This window comes from Bicyclus anynana, chromosome 2 (assembly GCF_947172395.1).
Source record: "Bicyclus anynana chromosome 2, ilBicAnyn1.1, whole genome shotgun sequence".
Lineage (NCBI taxonomy): Eukaryota > Metazoa > Arthropoda > Insecta > Lepidoptera > Nymphalidae > Bicyclus > Bicyclus anynana.
In genome coordinates this window covers 14476201-14495725 of record NC_069084.1, presented here as the reverse complement: position 1 = coordinate 14495725, position 19525 = coordinate 14476201, and the positions used below count along the sequence as shown (strand labels likewise).

At 34.8% G+C, this 19525-nt stretch overlaps 1 protein-coding gene across 4 annotated transcripts in view; it reads left to right on the top strand.

The window, feature by feature from the left end:
- Window positions 1-19525, top strand: part of LOC112051544 (focal adhesion kinase 1) — a 181506-nt gene that overhangs the window by 35608 nt on the left and 126373 nt on the right. For 2 of the 4 annotated variants that reach the window (XM_052889026.1, XM_052889027.1), the window contains exon 2: window positions 9999-10388. The exons of the other annotated variants lie outside the window; for them this stretch is intronic. In XM_052889026.1, the coding sequence (XP_052744986.1) occupies window positions 10321-10388 (68 nt within the window). In that variant the 5' untranslated portion in view covers window positions 9999-10320. The remainder of the gene's footprint in view (window positions 1-9998; window positions 10389-19525) is intronic. 4 annotated transcript variants of the gene reach the window in all.

The following is a 19525-nucleotide window of genomic DNA, read 5'->3' as shown; positions in this document are numbered from 1 at the left end:
TTATCGTTATCAGTATTGTTTTACCACTTAGGATTTCTAAACTTTTTAAAAATACGCTATCAAAAATTATGATTCTGACGAGAAGCGGAACTCGCATCTCCATCATTATTTCATCATCATCTCTTTACCCTTATCCCACTTATGTAGGGTCGAAAAAATATGTCAATCTTTTCCATTCGTCTCTATTACTCGTCAACTCATCATCAATATTTATGGACATTTAATTTTTTTATTTTCGTTTTGGTTTTAATACCTGTAAAAACTAAAATCTGAGCATTTTATCCTTTCTTCGTTTATCGGTAGAATGTTAGCAATTACGTCCGAACCTGGTTGTAATGGTTGTCAGGAACAGACGACATGTCATTCTAAGGCAGACGACTGCATTTGAATTGCTAAACGGGAGTTAATGGCTTTCCCTTGCTGTACAGTAGCTGATAGCTGTAGTAAGTACCCACGGACGCTACTAATTGTATGACAGGATTTGTTTCCTTATTAAATCATTCCAAAAATATAATCAGAAGACCAGTTGATTATTTTCAAATTTCAAAATCTTTTTTTATTCACCAAGTCGTAACAGTAAACTCACACGATGTTAATTTAACAAATATTGATTGACTTCTTTACAGCATATTTTTCTGTATAGCATGGCTAATATAATTATTGCTGCTGCTATTTTTTTAATGTTTGTTAATAGAGGTTATGCTACTTAATAAAAGTTTATTGCAAGACTCTTAGCTTAAGTATGGCATTGAGGGTTGTGTCAAAATCAGATCAGGTCGTTAAGGATATTACATTTTTAAATTCTTCTACAGTGCCTACTTTGCGTTGAGCTAACTTTACCCTTGGTTTTACTATGTATGATATTCTTCAAGGACTGACATGCCGTATCGATTTCTCTGCTTGAATGAGTAATATGGTTCATTCATCATCCAACGCGATAGATAGCTTGTTCATATAGCGATTGCACTGATAACTCTGTCGTTTGAACTAGTTGATAGACGGTAAGGACAGGATATGTATTATACATAATTATGAACCTTGGGTCAGTATGTCGGTGCATTTCAAGTTGAAAAAGATGAGAAACACAAAAATATCGTTTAGTAATGTTTACTAATTTTGAACTGAATTACCTAGCATTTTTAATCAATCGTTATCTATACTAATATTATAAAGAGGTAAAGTTTGTAAGTTTGTAAGTTTGTCACATTTTTTAAATGGGGTAATCTTCGGAACTACTGGTCCGATTTTAAAAATTCTTTCACCAGTAGAATGCTACATTATCGGGGAGTGCTATAGGCTATTTTATATTGGTATCATATATATTAGCCGAGTTATCACAGTTTTTATCATACAGGTCGGACTGAAAATCCTCTTAAACAGACTTATTCGCATGCGCTGCCTTAACTATTGTGTAAAATTGAAATTAATGTATGGAGACTTTATGTATCTTTAAAAGTTCTACAAAAAAGTCCGCGACACCATATATCTATCTTCTATATATTAGCAGATATAGTACCTTTTGTGTTTTAAAAATTATTAATTTTATATACTTAGGTTTACGTCATTATTTATACAACTAAACTTTAATCCTTATTAAAATAAATTATTTAATAATCACAAGGATATTATGGAGATAAGATTTGCCCTTTACAGTATGTTAATTACTTAAATAGTTTCAGAGATAATACAAAATTTCTAAAAGACGCAGAAATTCCGCTATATGACGCCCGGCGCTTTCATTTACTTAGTTCCCGTTCCCGTGTGAATATGGGGATCAAACATAGCCTATGACACTCGCAAATAACGTAGCTTTCTATTGGTAAAACAATTTTCCAAATCGGTCCAGTAAATTCAGAGATTACCTCCTACAACCACACGAACTTTACCTCTTTATATTATTAGCATAGAAGTCTCTATTTCTCTTGGTCATACCACCACTCTCGAAGGACTGGATCGATTTTGCTAAGGGTAGGAGTAAGATAGAGAAGTTACAGGGTAGGGTAGGGTACGGGTAGGGAAGTGTAGGGGTAGTGCAGGGGTAGGATAGGTTTAGGGCCGGGTTTAGGGTAGTGGTAGGGTAGGGGTAGAGGTAGGGTAGTGGTAGGGTAGAGGTACGGGTAGGATAGGGAAGTGGTAGGGTAGGGGTAGGATAGGCGTGAGATAGGGGTACGGGTGGGATAGGGGTAGGAAAGGGATAGGGTACGGGGAGGCTAGGGGTAGGATGGGGGTAGGGGTAGGATGGGGGTAGGGTGTAGGTAAGGTAGGGGTAGAGTAGGAGTAGGTTTGGGGTAGGGGTAGGGTAGGCTAGGGTAGATGTAGGGGTTGGGTAGGGTTGGGGTAGTGGTAGGGTAGGGGTAGGGTAGGGTAGGGGTAGTAGTAAAGTTGACATCGAAATTTACGCGGACGAAGTCGCGGGCGTCCGCTAGTTGATTATATTAATCGTTGATGGTTGTTTTACCGTAGAAAAGTATTGACATTTCTACTACATAGCTTCCTCTCAAAGTCCTTTATAAAAGTAAGTAGGAGTTTTCTTTTATACCGTACACCTCTAGGGAGATTCTACGGTACGGAAAGCTTAGCTAGAATGCAAAAATTTCTAGAGTTACATTGTGGAGAGCAGAGGGAAAATAACGACCTCATTTTATGTCACATATCGGATGGCTTGCCTTGAGGTAGGGGTAATTAAAATGATATTGTCTTTTATGAGACATGATGCCTTGTTTGCTGTGTAGTTATTATATGATATCTTTAGGCATACGCTTTTTTCCAAGTAATTATTTAATTCACGTGTTTATTTAGGTTAACGCAAATTAGTTATTTGAAGTCCTAGATTTACCTATCTTTCTTGTGTCTCTATTACTGGCATTTAAAAGGCAGATTTTATTGAGAAAAGCCCAAAAAAATAATTTTTCTTTTTTATACGAATCTTGTTTCTTCTTAATCGTTCGTTCTTGGCAGAGTGGTCGTGGTTGCAGGGATGAGCGACTCTTTCTGTGCAATGCTCCTCCACTTTTGGCGATTGGCTGCGTTATGGGAACATTCCACGATGGATGATTGTGTTGCAGCCTTGACTTAATTTGTCCAGCGGGTTGGAGATCTGCCTATGGATCTTTTGCCTTCGACTTGGCCCTGCACTACCAACCGCTCGATTGAATCCTGATTTCTGAATATGTGGCCAAAGAACTTAAAAATATCTTGATTATTATCAATCAATTACCACGTTTGTCGTATACTAGATTTATGTAAATGTCCATTGCATTCACAATACTGTCAAATGAGTTCTTGTAAGGGGTATTTTTATTTCGTACGCGACGTTACGATCGATCATTACGTTACCCGAGAAGTCAGGAGACATTTTAGTACGTACTAGCTGTAACAAAATCTCGTTATCAGTGGCTTCGGTCGGGTCGCCATCTAATATCGATTTGTACGTCCCACGACTTGGCGGGGAAGTTGAATGCAGAGAAAATTGGCGTTAATTAATGGTCTATGGTTTAGTAATTAGCTTTCAAACAATTTTGATACCGGTCTCTATGGTAGAGCTTGATATGTTTTCTCAACTGTTTACGCAATTTCGTATCCATATAAATTTGCAGTAATTAATGTTGTATGAGTTAGTGCTTTGGGTTGGGAATTAGTTTTTAATTAATCAATATTAAGTATGATTGAGAAAATACCACCAATATTAAAATCACCATGTCTATATTGCCACCGTATTTTGGTCTGGTGGCTGGTGTCGACTTTACAGTTACCACTTTACCGTCGAGACGTACCGCCAATCGATTTAGCATTCCGGTACGATACCGCATAAAAACCGTCAGAGGTATGGGTAGAATAAACCTTTCCTCTTCGAAGTAAGCTCGCTTCCATCTTAGACTGCATCGTCATTTAAAGTCAGGTGGGCAGTCATTCATTAAAAAAAATACTTAAAAACATACAAATTTTTTTGATGACTTATAATTGTGGAGTTTTAATGCTTAGTGTGGTACGTATTACCGTTGGCCCTGTTTACATATATTTTTTTTTTTATTAAAGCATGAAGCCGTGATTAAGGGCACAGCTGTAAGGCTTTACAAAAAAAACTACCGGCTCTTTTATAATCGTAATGCCGCGGTAGTCAACAAATCCTCTTTTATCCGCTTTATAACTAGGTCACTGCTTACATACGCAAACACTTTACGTCGTCACTACACTAAATATTTTTGAATAGATGTCATTAAAACAGAAAATAATGTGTTTTAAAATTTAATACGAATAGGAGATTTTTTTACCATTATTCCAGTTCCCATCAAATTAGTCGAAACGACTGTATTAGGCATGGCTATGACAGTGGACAAGGGTCGAACCGATGATCTTTTTCCCCTTTACTGTAGAGAATTTTTCAAATCGGTCCACTCGTTTTCGTGTATATTCGTTGTGTAAAAAAATACAAATCTTTCCTATTTATAATATTAGATCATACCAGAAATTTTGGCTACGATGTGGAATTCTTTTTTTAATTCCATTATAAAAAATCTTGGCAAGTTTTGTTTAAAAATGTGATTTTGTAGCGTGGAATTAGCGCAGAGTTCAATGAACCTCAATTACTAGACAGACAGCGGGTCTTGTTTACATTGACTCACGTTAATGGGGTCGAATAGTCTTTAATTAATGCGAGGAGTTGATTGGCGAATTAAAGGGTCTTCGCAAACGTCATTCTCAATGAGTCCTTTTGATCTTTTACCAATAGCAATCGTTGCATTGAACTTGTCCACGTCAAAAACTCATCTTATTTTCCCCCAACAACAATACTGGGTTATCTTTAATGACATGCGAGTAAGATATTCTCGTAAAATCTGATAAATGCTCTAACCACTTTCCACACTTGGTCATATTGAACGAACCCACCACAACAGGATGTTTCACAACTCTAAGAGCAGAAGCTACTGTACTGCTATGCTATTTCTACTCTTACATTCTCTAGTTTTCTATATTCTATTTTTAATGCATGGCATTTTTATGCATAAGCTTATCAATTTTAGTATATTAATGTTAATTACCATAACGATTTTACTACTCACTTTGAGTTATTAAATTAAATTAAAGTCAAATATCTACTCAGGATATCCTCATCTACGACCTTCCTCCATCGATCCATTGGATCATTTACCGCCTAGTACTTACTTCATTTAAAGCGGTTACGACGCTGTCAAAGTAAACAGTTTAATATTTATTACCTCTTAGCGATGAATATATTTAGTAATAAATTAGGTTAGTGATTTACTCTCAAACGTCCAATTCATTTCTCTTTACATTGGTAATAAAAAGGCTATATTTATTTTGTAACAACCTATTAAAATTAGTTTGACAAGACTTAATAAAGCTAGAAATCTGAATTTATTTGACTAGAACTATAGAGTATTTAAACTCCTTTCATTATCATAAGCTGCCGTCAGTCAAGTCACGAGATCGCGTGCTAACGGGTAATATTTTGCACGTCTGCACTTGCTTATGTTTGATCTATTATTTCAGCTTCAACAATTATTATTATTATTATTGAATAGTGTCTGTACGTACATCTACGACATAGACATGCGATGTTGTTATTCATACCGTAATTAGGTATATTTACCCAATTGACTAATAATTGCAAAGGCTTCACAAACAAATTTGCCTTTTCATTTTCTTTTATAGTTCAAGGATTTCATAGGTTTTTTTATTATTCACCTTGGCCCTTGCTGAATTGCAAATATTTGTTAAAACAAATAGGTAATCTTAGTACTCTGTACTTCTGAATCTATTAAATGACGGTTACACTATACATGTAATGTCACTGTTTAAAGCAGGAGTCCATCCTTGTCGGCCATCGCGTGAGAATGGTAATATTTTTCTAGTTTGCACTTGTATCAGCTATTTCTTTAGCCTTAACTATTTGGAATACTGCCAACAGAGAAACTTTGCTTTTATTGTCAGTTTTCTCTCGCAGTTATACTGGTCTAATTGCCTCGATTTGGGGTATTGTACGACCTTTACGGGTTGATAAGTTACTTCTGTAATAATGATTACGTCAGAGTACATACTCTGACTTAATCATTCGAAATTTATTTTATTTCATTTATTACACTTGCCTATGTGTTCGTGATTGTGCTGTGACTACTGTATATAGTTTAAGACAAGTTTCATTCTATCGATTTGGATAAATTGAAATTTATTTTCATTTGTTCTAGTCATGTTTACTTTAGGACTGAAATCGCATGCACATAGGTCATAACTCACAAATCTGAACTTCAGATCTTATTTTTATTTCTTTACCACGCAATGCCTTTTACTTACATTATTTGTTCTAATTCTTCCAACTCTACTTTGATTTTGAGTGGGAACTGTTAACTCGTTGTTAGAAACATTGCTTTCTGCTCTAGTCTTTGCTTGGTGGCTTGTGTATATACGTGTTTTCGTTTTCAGTGCCATATTATTGATCCTTATAATGAAAAATTCTCATCTAGCAAGATTTTTCCAATTTCTTCCATGTAATCCTAATATTACTTCAGGTAACTATTTGCAGTTACATAGCAAACGAGTACATGAGTACTCATATTAACCTGAAGAAAATATAGAAGTATTATATTACAACGATTTAAGGTTTGGACTTCGGAACTTTTTTGGTTGGTAACTGTCAAAGCTACTATGAACCAAATTTTATAACCTATACCTATGGTAAGAGCATGGGTTAACAAACTTTCAACTTCTATGAAATGGAAAAGATCAGATTCTCGTCAGAATCATTGTTGCACAATACCAAATCTTTGTACTATATAGATGTCTATTGGCATATAAATCAAGTTGCAGCGTTAAGCAAAGTATTATGAATATATATTAGTATGCCCTTATTCCTGTAATTTCAACCTACATTTTGAGATAAAGCCCGTGAATGTGTAACAGCTTCAGTTTAAACCCTGCATTAAACGTTAACTTCGAAAATTTCGTACATAAATTCAGTCTGCAATATGACTCGATGTGTCTAGCGGAATAAATTTGTTTTCGCTTGCCTTGGCGCGGCTTGATTTTATTAAGATTTGCAAATTCGTGCGTTCGTGACTGGTGTTTAAAATGTTGTGCATTTTGGCTCGTCAAATTTAGGGCTTGAGACGGAAACTACTGTATGATTAGGTGTCATAGCCAACATCAGCTTGTAGTAGTTATTAGACAGTTCACTACACAGTAGCATTTCTGTTAGGCAGCCTTGAAAGTCGAATTGTTCAACGCTTAGAATTTAAGTTCTAAATTCAATCCACTGTAGTTGCATCTAATACAAGCTTATGCAATAGATATTTTGCTTGAATAGAAAAAAAGAGAAAAATTTACGATTCCGAACAGAGAAAAAAAACATGGCGGTTGTTTCATTTCATTTCATTTCATTTTCATTTTCATTTCATTTCATTTTATATTCTAATGTTATTTTTATTCGTTTTAGCATATTTTAAATGTTTTTACCCAATGTTTGTTTTAAATAAAGTTATCAAATTTCTTGTACAAGTTGATAAATATTCATTTCTAATGTGGTATGTTTAATACATGATGTAGTTTCATACGCATTTGCATTTATAAACAAAACGTTCAAGTATGCAACCAAAAGATACAATGAGTTATTACCATAATCGAGAGACACCTATTGTTGTAGTGTGAAAAGAATTATATCATTGTCTTATTATAAAACGTAATGCGTATTTTTAAAATAATCTGACTACCTACACTTTACTGTAATACATATTCACGTATATTTGAAGGTATTTGAGTCCAGCCTGAACAATTAATAGTCTAGTTAAGTTTGACGATGGTTTATAAATATAACTGTGGTTCTGTAACTAAATTACATAGGTAGTTTAGTTTGTATACCTTTCGATGTCTGTTTGGTTTTTGACGTGTTTGACAGTAGTAGTAGTCCATTCAGAAGCTACATTGAAACCTCGGTAAATAATTAAATTAATTTTTAACTGTTCTTTTATCACCCCAATTAACATTTAACCTTTGGATGTCTGTTTGGCTGTTCATGTGTTTGACAGTAGTAGTCCATTCAAAAGCTACATTGAACCTCGGAAAATAATTAAATTATTTTTTAACTGTTCCTTTATCGTCCCAATTAACATTTAAATCCAACGTGAGAAAATATTTTCAAATTGTGATAACCAAATAAAAATCCTGGCTGAGTTTGTTCTGGGCTCTACTCGGACCACGGCGCGTTTGGAAGCCCTGTAACTTTTTAAAATTTACACTTTATATCATAAATAACATAACCTGGTTTTTTTAAAGTGCTTATAAACTAATCCTACTTGAAATAAATGAATTTTGACTTTGACTCAAAGTTGTCCTCTTTCAGTGTTCTTTTTTCGTGACACTTTGGCTCGTGTAACTGTTGTGACGGGCAGACGGGTCATTGTTCCGTGCGGTTGGTATTCGCGGCAGGTGGCGCGCGTGACGCCCGCCTTCCGCCGCCTGCGCATATTTGGGATACTGAATGCACGCCTCGATATTAAGTGTATCGCATATTACGCCAGCCACACACGATCAAGTTTTTATCAAAATTCAAAATTCATTTATTTAAATTAGGCTTAGTTTAAGAAAGGTCAAGATTATGAATTAATTAAATTTAATCTAATGGTGGTAATAATAATCGAAGACTTAAAATTAAAGTTACGAGGGTTCCAAACGCGCCTTGGTCCGAGAAGAGCCCACAACAAAGTCAGCTGAGGTAAAATATCGAAATGTGGTTTTCCCTCCTTACATCCCTAATTTCAATGTTATTAAGAAAAAATACAGATATTTGTTAAGGAGATAGAGAGATTTTCAAAATTATTAATTTAACATTATAGCTAATGACTATTACAATGCTTTCAATTTGGTTAGATATATCTAAATAAATACTTAATTAGATAAGATTTAGATGCTCCATACACGTTCTATAAGAAATTCGGCCTTAGGTTGAAGCGCTTAAATCAGAATGAGAATTAGAAGCACGGAATTCATTCAATCTAAATCTTTAATGTTGCCGCTATAGATCGACCGGTTGCAATTCAATCAAATACCTATTAAAGTTATAAAGAATGCTGCACATTATTGCGGATGTTTATAAACTGTCACTGTGTGTAACGTGCATGTTATCTTTGCTTATTGCATTCGTACCCATTGCGATAGCCTCGGAATAGGGATTTCATTGTGGGGAAATACATGTGGGCGGCGACTCGAGTCGATACTTTTAAGTTCTTTTTGTATGTGGTAACTAAAAACTGTAAGCCTGTTGATGATCAAACTTTTAATCAAATCAAACATGTTTGTCTTCGAATTTGATCGTCTGCTGCTTTGTTAAGTTTTCTTAATAAAGAAATCGAGTTCGAACGAGCAAGTTTGTCAAATGCGTTTGATCGTTTGAAGCATTTGTCAAACATTGCTTATTGAAAATATCGATGAGAATGTACGAGCATTAAATACCTATCTGCTTGTTTCATCAACTTATTTTATGTTAGACAATTGTCGTAATCGCTACACTACTAATACTACAACAGTAATAACGACTGATTGAGGGAAAAGTCGTGTTTAAAAAGAAAACAATATAATGAAGTCTTTTTTAAAAAAATATAAAATATACTGGCAACCTAATTTAACATTTCTTATGAGTGGACCATGTAGTTGTATCCTTGTATAGTGAACAATGTTACCCGCTCGTGCTGTTTCGTTTTCATTATTTTTTATCGGCACCGGAAGTACATTCCATCGCCGGATGTGGCAGATGCTCTAAAAAAATTAATTTTAAACCGTTATCAGACAATTTACATTATCAAAGTTCCCGTCGTAATTTAATGCAAGTAAAATTTGTGTTCGGCGAATTTTATTGTTATTGTAAGCTCTTCGACAAGACGAGGTTTTTGTTGTTGCGAGTATGGAAACACGAGTTGTTATTGCAATCATTGATGTAATATAATAAAAAAGTACTTTTTTTTTAATGAATAAAATTGATTTCATTGCAGAGAACCAAAAGCTGCCAAAAGGCGTAACAATAACCGAACTGTGATCGCCTACTGGCGTTAAAACCATGGTGAAGTGAATTGAAAGTGCTTTACCACAGACTGGGTAACCCCGCAAGCCTTAAAAACAAATCGAAAAAATCACCTTAAAGGACCAAAAAAAAAATTTTGTAACCGTTTTTAACTAGTGTACGAACGCCTTAATTTTTTACCGACTAGTATTTAAGTAGGTTATAGTGGTGCGATTTTTTTACTCATCATGTGTGTGACCTGTTGGGTTTGACCCGAAGTGTTGTTGGATTTTGTGTGGAGATCAGCTTGCATCATGGAGCGGTGCGACGGCTTCCTGGTGTTCCGCAAGCCGGTGTATAGGGTGTTCCAGTACTTAGAAACGTGAGTATTACATTTAATTTTGTTATAACAATCAATATGCCATTCTGTATAAAAAACTGACGAATTCATGCTACGCCACTCAGGTTCAACAAAATTGCCAGCCAGGATTCTACTGTCACACTTATCTGTTCCTACTCTTAATATATCTCACTAAAAAGGATTTTTGGATAATATACAAATGTGGTGATCATTGTCTGCAAGCCCTTTTTTCTTAAACTAGAAGGATCATTCACACGGACAAAATGGTGGATGTTAGCTAACTGTTATGTATTAGACAATACAGGGTGTTTTAATTAATTTGTATTAGAGTTGTTTTGCTTGCTAACTAAAATGTCCTTATACTGATCTTGTCAGAATTTAATGACAGCACCGCTTCCCCAAGATTTGATCTTGTTTGTAACTACAAAAGCCGTCACCTTAATTCTGTTCATTGAAAAATTAAACTCCATCCTGGTGATCTTGGCGTCGCGTGTCTGGAACAGTTAAATTCTAGTTAATATGAATTCAAGGCGTTAACTAACTCTGAATTTTAACGTAGTGACAGGATAACGTTAACGGCAAAATTGTCCTGTGTTTGATTGAATTTTCCTGTCGCGATAGTTAAGCAGCTACGAATAACGAGATACTGGGTAACAATCTTAGAACGACCAATGAAATGTTGGATCATTGCTATCAAGAATTCCACAGTAATATCTCGGTTTCTTTATAGTCGTGTTAAAGCAAATTTCGCCGCAATAATTAATTACTGTCGAAATCTGACCACATCACTTGATATTAATTTACGATGCTAATAGGGTCAGACATACAAGAGCTTCAACCTTGTTAGCCAGTGATTTTAAACCCAAATCAACTGTGCAGGCAGAGGTTTTGTGAAACGCCTTCACACTTTTAACCCATCATAAATGCAATATGAGATGCGGATAACAAGACAGTTTCAATCAAAACAACATTGTAATTATCGTTAACATCCACAAAGGTGCCGTCAAAGGAAACGTCAGTCATAAACACGGCCGATTTATCTTAATTTCTTTTAACTTCATCTCGAGCGAACCTTGACGAAATCCAATTAAGCCAAAACGCTCGCGTCCAATTTGAGGGATACTTATCGCAGACAGATATAGCCTGGGATTTCGTCCGCCTTTCAGATATCTGTAAAGTACTTGAACCTTTGACACGACCATAGAAACCGGCCCAATATAATTGTCCAGTTATAAATATTGCATACAACTTTCATATAAACTTTTTTTACTTAAAGCGAAGTATCATTAGATTAGCAATTAACGACCGTACACACTTGGTTTAGTTTGTGTGACCGCAGGAGACATTTAAAAAAGTTCATGTATACGAAAATATTTTTTGGAAATTTCTTTCAATCTGAAATGATGAACTGAGCGAAATTAAGTTGTGCAGTAAATATGAGGGTGAATACTGGGTAGCGAACGAGCGCTACCAAATGTCCTGCAAGTTTGATGAAAGTGGACAGGACAAAGGCATTAGTACTCAACCCTCCTCTCATCTGTCCCCAAACGTCAACCGCTCTTTTTATTGTTCATCTATAGCTACTAACATAGTTCGATTCTTTTTTGTTTAGACATAAAGTATACCAACCGTCAAAGTAACGCATAATTTTGATTATTTAAGTTTTTGCTCTTTCAACATTTCACAACATTTCAACATTCCAACAATGCAATCAATGTGTCCTTTTTTATTGTATATCTATTTATATGCTAATATGTTAAAAAAAGGAAACAATCTGTTTCTTTTTTTTGTTTAGGCAGCAAATTATACCTACCTTTAGAATAAGCATAATTTTAATTATTTATAGGTTCCTATGTTTTTCCTCTTATTATTGTTTGTTTACTTGTTTTCCATTCTAACAATACAATCAATATAAATTCGTAGAAGCTTATATATATCTTGTCCTCCACATATCTAGTGTTAATTGTCCACAATTTATTTTTAGTCGAGTTTACTATAGAACTATTAGGTTTACGTAACTTTGCTTTAGATAGCCTAGTTTTCGTTTAGTTTAAAACTAAATGATACTTTTCCTGTTTCCATTTTTGCGTGAACGTTATATTCTTTGTAAACACAAAGGCTCATGTTTAACGAAAGTGATGCTCTCGTAAGCACAATTGTGCTTTTTATAAATCCAACAAGAAGGGGTAGGATGTTTTCATTACGCAGTTTTAAATATAGCACACAAAAGGGAAGTTAAGTGTTTTCTAACGCGCTCACTAATTTGTTATTCTTTAGATCTAAACATGATGTAAACATTCGTCAGTTGAAGTAGTAACATGTGTACATTGTGCATGTACACATGTTACACTACTATATGTGACTTGACACGCCGATTTATTATCCATTTGTGTGAGTATCTTGAGCTGCTTGTATATGCTTTGTCTTTTTTTTTTACTTCAGTGAATTAAGACTTTAAAAGTAGGTGTTATACTTTATCAAGTTGAGTTTACCCTTTTTCATCGGATTAATCTTATTAATGTAAAAACTACTCATAGTTAATGTTTGGTTTTAAATTTATTTATTGTCGAAGAGTTTTACATTTAAACTTTATATTGACTTTTATCTTGAGTGGTCGGTTCTCCGAGATGGAACCCATTATTAAAATAAACATGACAAAAGCATTTACAATTGTGCAACAATTGTAAATGCTTTTTTATTGTATTGTATATATTTATGTAAATAAATTATTAATTGAAATTTTTATTTAGTAAATTTTAGTTGCTTGGTTAGAATATTAACGATTCTCTCTCATTCTGTTGAAGTTAGATTCCCATACCAATATAATAAATGCGAAATATAATAAATGCGAAAGTCTGTTTGTCTGTCAGTTACCTTTTCTTGGGTAAACTGAATCGATGTAGATGAAATTTGACAGTGATAAATTGAACCTTGGGGCAGAATATATTATGCTATTTTTTAACCAGGAAAATAATCAATGGTTCCAGTGGAATTTGTAAGACACAGAATTTCATGAGAAATACATCAAAATCGATACTGCATTGTTAAACATATTTAGGTATATTTTACCATGAAAGTGATTAATGTGTAGGTATGTTTTATATATATATCGATGTAATGTTTTTAAATTTTCTGCATATTTTCTGCATAAGTGAAGAATTTCTGCACATTCCCTAAAGAAACGTAAAATTTTATATTCACGGAAGAGGTCCGACTTAACATAATAAAAGGTCTTTAATAGCAGCTCACTGCGAGCAAACATTTTGATGGAGCTTCCCTGTAATTTCTTTAGCGTGCTCTAAAATGTATGTAACTTCTTTATAATTTACTGTAAAAACATAGTTACTTGTGTAACACGACCCAAAGACGGGAAAATACATTTCGCCCTTTTTGATTGCATTTTTTGGGTGGTTGCAAAAAATATGAGTACGTGCTTTTTGAAATGCAAAAAAAGATTTTTTTTTTCTTATTTGAAGGACTTCGAAGTTATAGACAGAAAAAGCATGTTAATTTATGAGTAACTTCTTTCCTAACATTCATGTTATATTAATTTTCTTCGTTTTTTTTATTTGCACAGTTTTTTTTGTTAACCCTCTTATTTTTATGAATTGCATTCATTTCATTCCCCTTTATTGGAAGTGCTATTTTCTCAGGGTTGTTACTCTGCAACCCTCGGGGGCAGATCGTATCTATCGATTATTCTCACAAATACACCCCGGGTTGGAACATTAGCGTCCTGCGGTGCTAAATACAACGTTACATAACAGTGAGAAAAAATACATTAAGTATATTGAAAAGAATTCATGAAGCGACCTACTTAGTTTTACTTTATCGTATTTGCAAAGTGCATTTGAAAATATAGAGAGAACCATCAGATCAAGGCTGGTAAAGTTATTAGCGTATCTCATAAATTTTCTAGTTATACAATCATACGGTAAATATGCTTTTTTGAAGAATATTTTGTCATATCTTATAATTATAAATATGACCAATATTCATTGTCTCAGCCCAATAGTCGAAAATACTGGTTAGGAGTGTAGAGTATAATGGTTTAGCGGGCGGGGATCAAACTCCTGATCTGTCAATGTTGAGTCCGGCTCATTTATTGCGAAGTATAACAAAAGAAGTATGCAGATTACGATTCTGAATGTTTCCCAGGAGGTTTGTTAGTTGTTTGTCCCATACAAACAACTAACAAACCTCCTGGGAAACATTCAGAATCGTAATCTGCATACTTTTCTGAGTTCAAAACTGTAAACGGAATGCGATCCTTGTAATGTGCACACTCAATTCCTTACAGCGCCTGGTCTAACTGAAAAAATAAGCTAGTTATAAAAATCAAAACTCTAAATTATTTTTTTTTAATTAGGCTTAGTTTACTAGCATTTTTGAAACGTTAGATAATGTTATTAGACAATGGTGATAATTAGACCATAACGACGAGGGTTCCAAAGGAGCCTTGGTCCGAGAAGATCCCACAACAAACACAGCCAGGGAGTTTTTTAGAGCTTGCAAATTACTACTTACTAGGGTGTATGTGTGTGTAGCATACGTAAAATAGATGCCGTATACTTAATAATGATGCAGCTTACTGTGCCGCTTAGAAGCAAATCGATGTTATATAAGGAACTTTTATACAACATTGGCTACAAGCAGAATAGACTCTTCAGCCACGGCATAAGATCGTGATGTTTGCAAGTCCCAACAAAAGGCCCTATGCTGCATCGGTTGATTTGACGATGATGATGCAATGTCTGCGTATTATGTACGTTCCAGGATTTTTCTCAGTGTTGATTTGTTTTGTTAATACCAATTCCAATTCTCATCCAACAGTTAATAACAATTCTCGTTCAATATCGGAGCGCTTTCTTTTCATCTCGTAAAATATCACATTACATTGCCGCAGGCGCTAATGTCGCAGTTCGGGACAATTTATGGGGTCGCCTCCAGCCTCCAGGCGTCACGGGCTGCCGACCGACGGAAAATACTTTGATGTGGTATTCAAAAAGTAGGGGGCGGAATATAATTGACTTCTATGTGAAAAGTTGTGTGCAATCGAATAAGTTACAATTCAATAATTGTTTTTTAACCAGTTTAGCGTTATCTAATTTGTTTGGGAAAATTTAATGTTACATTTACTTCGTGGATTGAATTTCACCAGTAAGCCAAGTCTAATATACTTGTTGGAATTTATTTTGTTAATAGAAGATGAAAAACTGCTTATTTGATCTTTGTTTCCTTTGTTGTAATTGTTACCTAAAAATTAATACGAATTATTATCATCTTCCATTGGGCAATCGGTGAGTCGTGATAACCTAGTAGAGTAGTGTATGACCTCTGCCTCTAACTCCGGAGGGTGTATGTTCGAATCCGGTCCGGGGCATGCACCTCCAACTATTCAGTCATGTGCATTTGCAAGAAATTAACATTTTATTTCACGTGTCTCAAGGGGTGAAAGAAAAACATCTTGAGGAAACCTGCATACCTACCTGAGAATTTTCTTAATTCTCCACGTGTGTCTAGTCTACCAATCCGCATTAGCCTAACGTGTTGGAATACTGGCCTAATCCTTCTAATTCAGAGAGGAGACTCGTGAGAGGTTGATAATGATGATTATCATCTTAGACCGCGCACTTGTATGAAATAAGTGTGTAGTCATATGGTGAAAAGTACGAAAAGAGAAATAAGGTCTATGACTAGCAGTGAAACATTTATAAACATCATATAATATTTATTCGCTACTGTATCATATAATCTATCATATAACTGTTCTTCATATAATATATATTCGGAGGTGAAATGTGTTCAAATAAATAATTATATATTTGGACAATATACACATCACTGTTTAATCTAAAAGTAAACCTTGTGTTATGGATAGTAAGATAGCTAATGAGTATGTTATAAGTATTTATGTATATCCACCGAGCACTAGAAAACATCCAACCCAAATAAATAAAACACACACAAAAAGTTTTGTTATCAATGTACCTACATTTATTCGATAAAGGCGCAAATTTAATTTCCTGACGGAAAGTGATGATGTAATCTATGGAGCGCGCTTGCTTATTGTGACTTTACCGCAGTCATATAATATCACGTAGAGAGGTAGAGTAATATAGACTGCCATTCCATAGTCGTGTGTAATTTGTAACAATGTGAAATATATATCCATTCTCGAGGAATTTTTAAGACGCCGTAGTGGTCCCACATGAAGCCATTGGCACTTACTCAACACGAAAAAAAAAAGAAATATATATTTTTTTTATAAAACACGGCCTAAACTCACGTAATACAACTTCGGAGTATACCCGACTAGTTTCTAACCCATGCGGGGCCCTTAGTCATGACATGAGTTTTAGCCGTGTTTTATAAAAAAAAGTAATATGGATAGTTTAAATTCTAGAATGTGAGATACTGTACTTACTTCTATTTGGTTGAAATTCTAAATCCACTCTCGAGGAATTTTTAAGACAGTCTTTGGTGTTAGGTGACTAAATTGCACTATTTGGTGCGACTATTTACGACTTAAATGCCAATTCCATGTTAAATAAACGTAAGGTTCTCTTAACTTTAAGTAGCTTAACATTCAAAGCAGGTATTTTTACTATACAAAATGGTAGGCTAAAATTAATCGAGTGTGCTGTAGTAAATCTAAATTGAATTATTGTAAAAATTCTCAAACTTTTTGAAGCGTTTGCGTCATTAGATTTGTCCTAGGAATTATTTTTCTATATTGTAATAATATGAAAGGCTTTAACCTACCAGTTAAAGCCTTCATATTATTATTATTTCGAGTTGCATATTATGGCAACAATATACATTTCTGTGTGTACAGTAAGTTTTTTTTTAATTAGTAATCTACCAGGCATTCAGGCGGTATGAATGAACTTTAAGCGGCCTGTAACCTGTGTCTAAAAATTCTTAAATAACATATTGATTTCATCCAAGACATAGAAAGATGAATCTCAAGTTTTCCCCTCGTCCATGTACTCGTATTCAATCACCTAAAACGCCCCACATTGGACATATGGCTACAGGCTGGCATACAACAATAACAATCGATACTTTAATTCAATATGTCTCGCTCTGACCCTTGAACTAATTAATTTTACTCAATTACATCGAGTTTGTTGTCACTCCCAAGGGTAATTTGATTTATTGTTACGTCACACTTCATAAATAGTAATGGCTAATGGTGACCTATGACATTTTTATACGGATCTATTCGGTTGTTAAGGAAAAACATTCAAGCTAGTAGCCGAGCGAAAAATTATTTCGATTGCAAAAAGCAAGACTAAGCCATTGGTTGAGGCGCGATTAATCCAATTGACTAAATCACTTTCGGTCCTATTTAAATATGATCATTTTATTGTGTGTACGTATGTATTGTGTGTAAGTATGTGTTTCATAAATTTGCCCCTTGAAATGAAGGGCAGAATTTATAAAGCTACTGTTAGATCTGTCGTGTTGTATGTATCAGAATGTTGGGCAGTAAAAAGGATTAATAGCAATGCATTGCGAACAAAATTCGCACGTTGAGATGGATGTGTGGTGTGAGATTAATAAATGAATACATAAGGAGAAGTTTGAAATTGGCGCCAGTGACAGAAAAGTTGAGGAAAAGTAAAAGTTAGCTTGGTATGGGCATGTAATGCATGATGAAAATCATATTATTACCGGAAGGATGTTGAATTTGTAAATGGAAGGACAAAAGGGATGATGAAGGCCAAAGGAGAGATGGTGGAGTGTGTCAAGGACGATATGAGTAAAAGGAGTGGATGATAAGTTAACGAAGAAGTTGCCGACCCTACTTAAGAGGGTTAAGGTCAAAAATATGATGATTTACTTTAATATGTGTATTATTACTTTAATAATACTAACTAAACTACCAAAGGCAACGCATATTTTAATGTTCATTTAGTGATAATTCCCTAAAATTTTTATTATAGGCTTACACGCGTAAGTATCAAACATCTGCCATAACAGGCTTAATTAATTTACACCATAACAATGTGACCAACTGAGGGGTTCTTTTGAAATATTATTCCGTATAAACAATCGCCATAGAAAGTATATCGAGTCCATTAACAGTACAAGGGGTGAGAATACGCAAACAGGGGGTGGCGTTTATGCGAGGGGCATTGGATAGGTTTCACGCATGATTTGTTGTGTGATTTTATGGGTATTTCACTGGGTGGACGTGACTTGCCAAATACATAAAAACCCTATACCATATTATGTAGGTACTAGGTACTTTAGATATGCGCATAAAGACTTCTGATTATGTGTGTGAATTGTGGTTGAAAGCTTTTTACTATCTTCTAAAATAAATAACAAATAACAGAAGCTTAAACCGCGTAGTTGCTGTTCCCGTGGGAATACGGGGATAAATATAACCTATCATCATTATCAACCCATATTCGGCTCACTACTGAGCTCGAGTTTCCTCTCAGAATGAGAGGGGCCAATAGTCCACCACGCTGGCCCAATCCGGGTTGGCAGACTTCACACACGCAGAAAATTATGAAAATTTCAGGTATGCAGGTTTCCTTACATGTCACCGACAGATTGCCCGTCAAGAATAATGTTGGTCGTGATAGCCCAGTGGATATGATCTCTGCCTTCGATTCGGAGGGCATAGGTCCTAATCCGGTCTGGGGCATGCACCTCAAACTTTTTAGTTATGTGCATTTTAGGAAATTGAATATCACGTGTCTCAAATGGTGAAGGAAAAAACATCGTGAAAAAACCTGCCTACCTGAGAACTTTCTCAATTCACGTGTGTGAAGTTGCTAATCCGCGTTGGGTCAGCATGGAGGACTATAAGCCTAACCCCTTTTATTCTGATAGGAGACTTGTGCTCAACAGTGAGCCGAATAGGGATTGTTAATGAATGTGAATGTTAAACCTTATCATAAATGAAAATCCCAAAATCATATGGGAGTCCCTACAAAGTTCTATGTACTGAAGTGGACGTCCATCGGTTTATGTAGGTAATGAATCATTACCTACATAAACCGATCATTATCATTACTAATGATAATAAACTCTGTGACAATAATATAGTATTTCTATTTACTTACAGTTTTACTACAACTATCTTTCTATTGTGTTCCTAACATCCTACATACAGACTAATTCCGCTAATAGCTAAC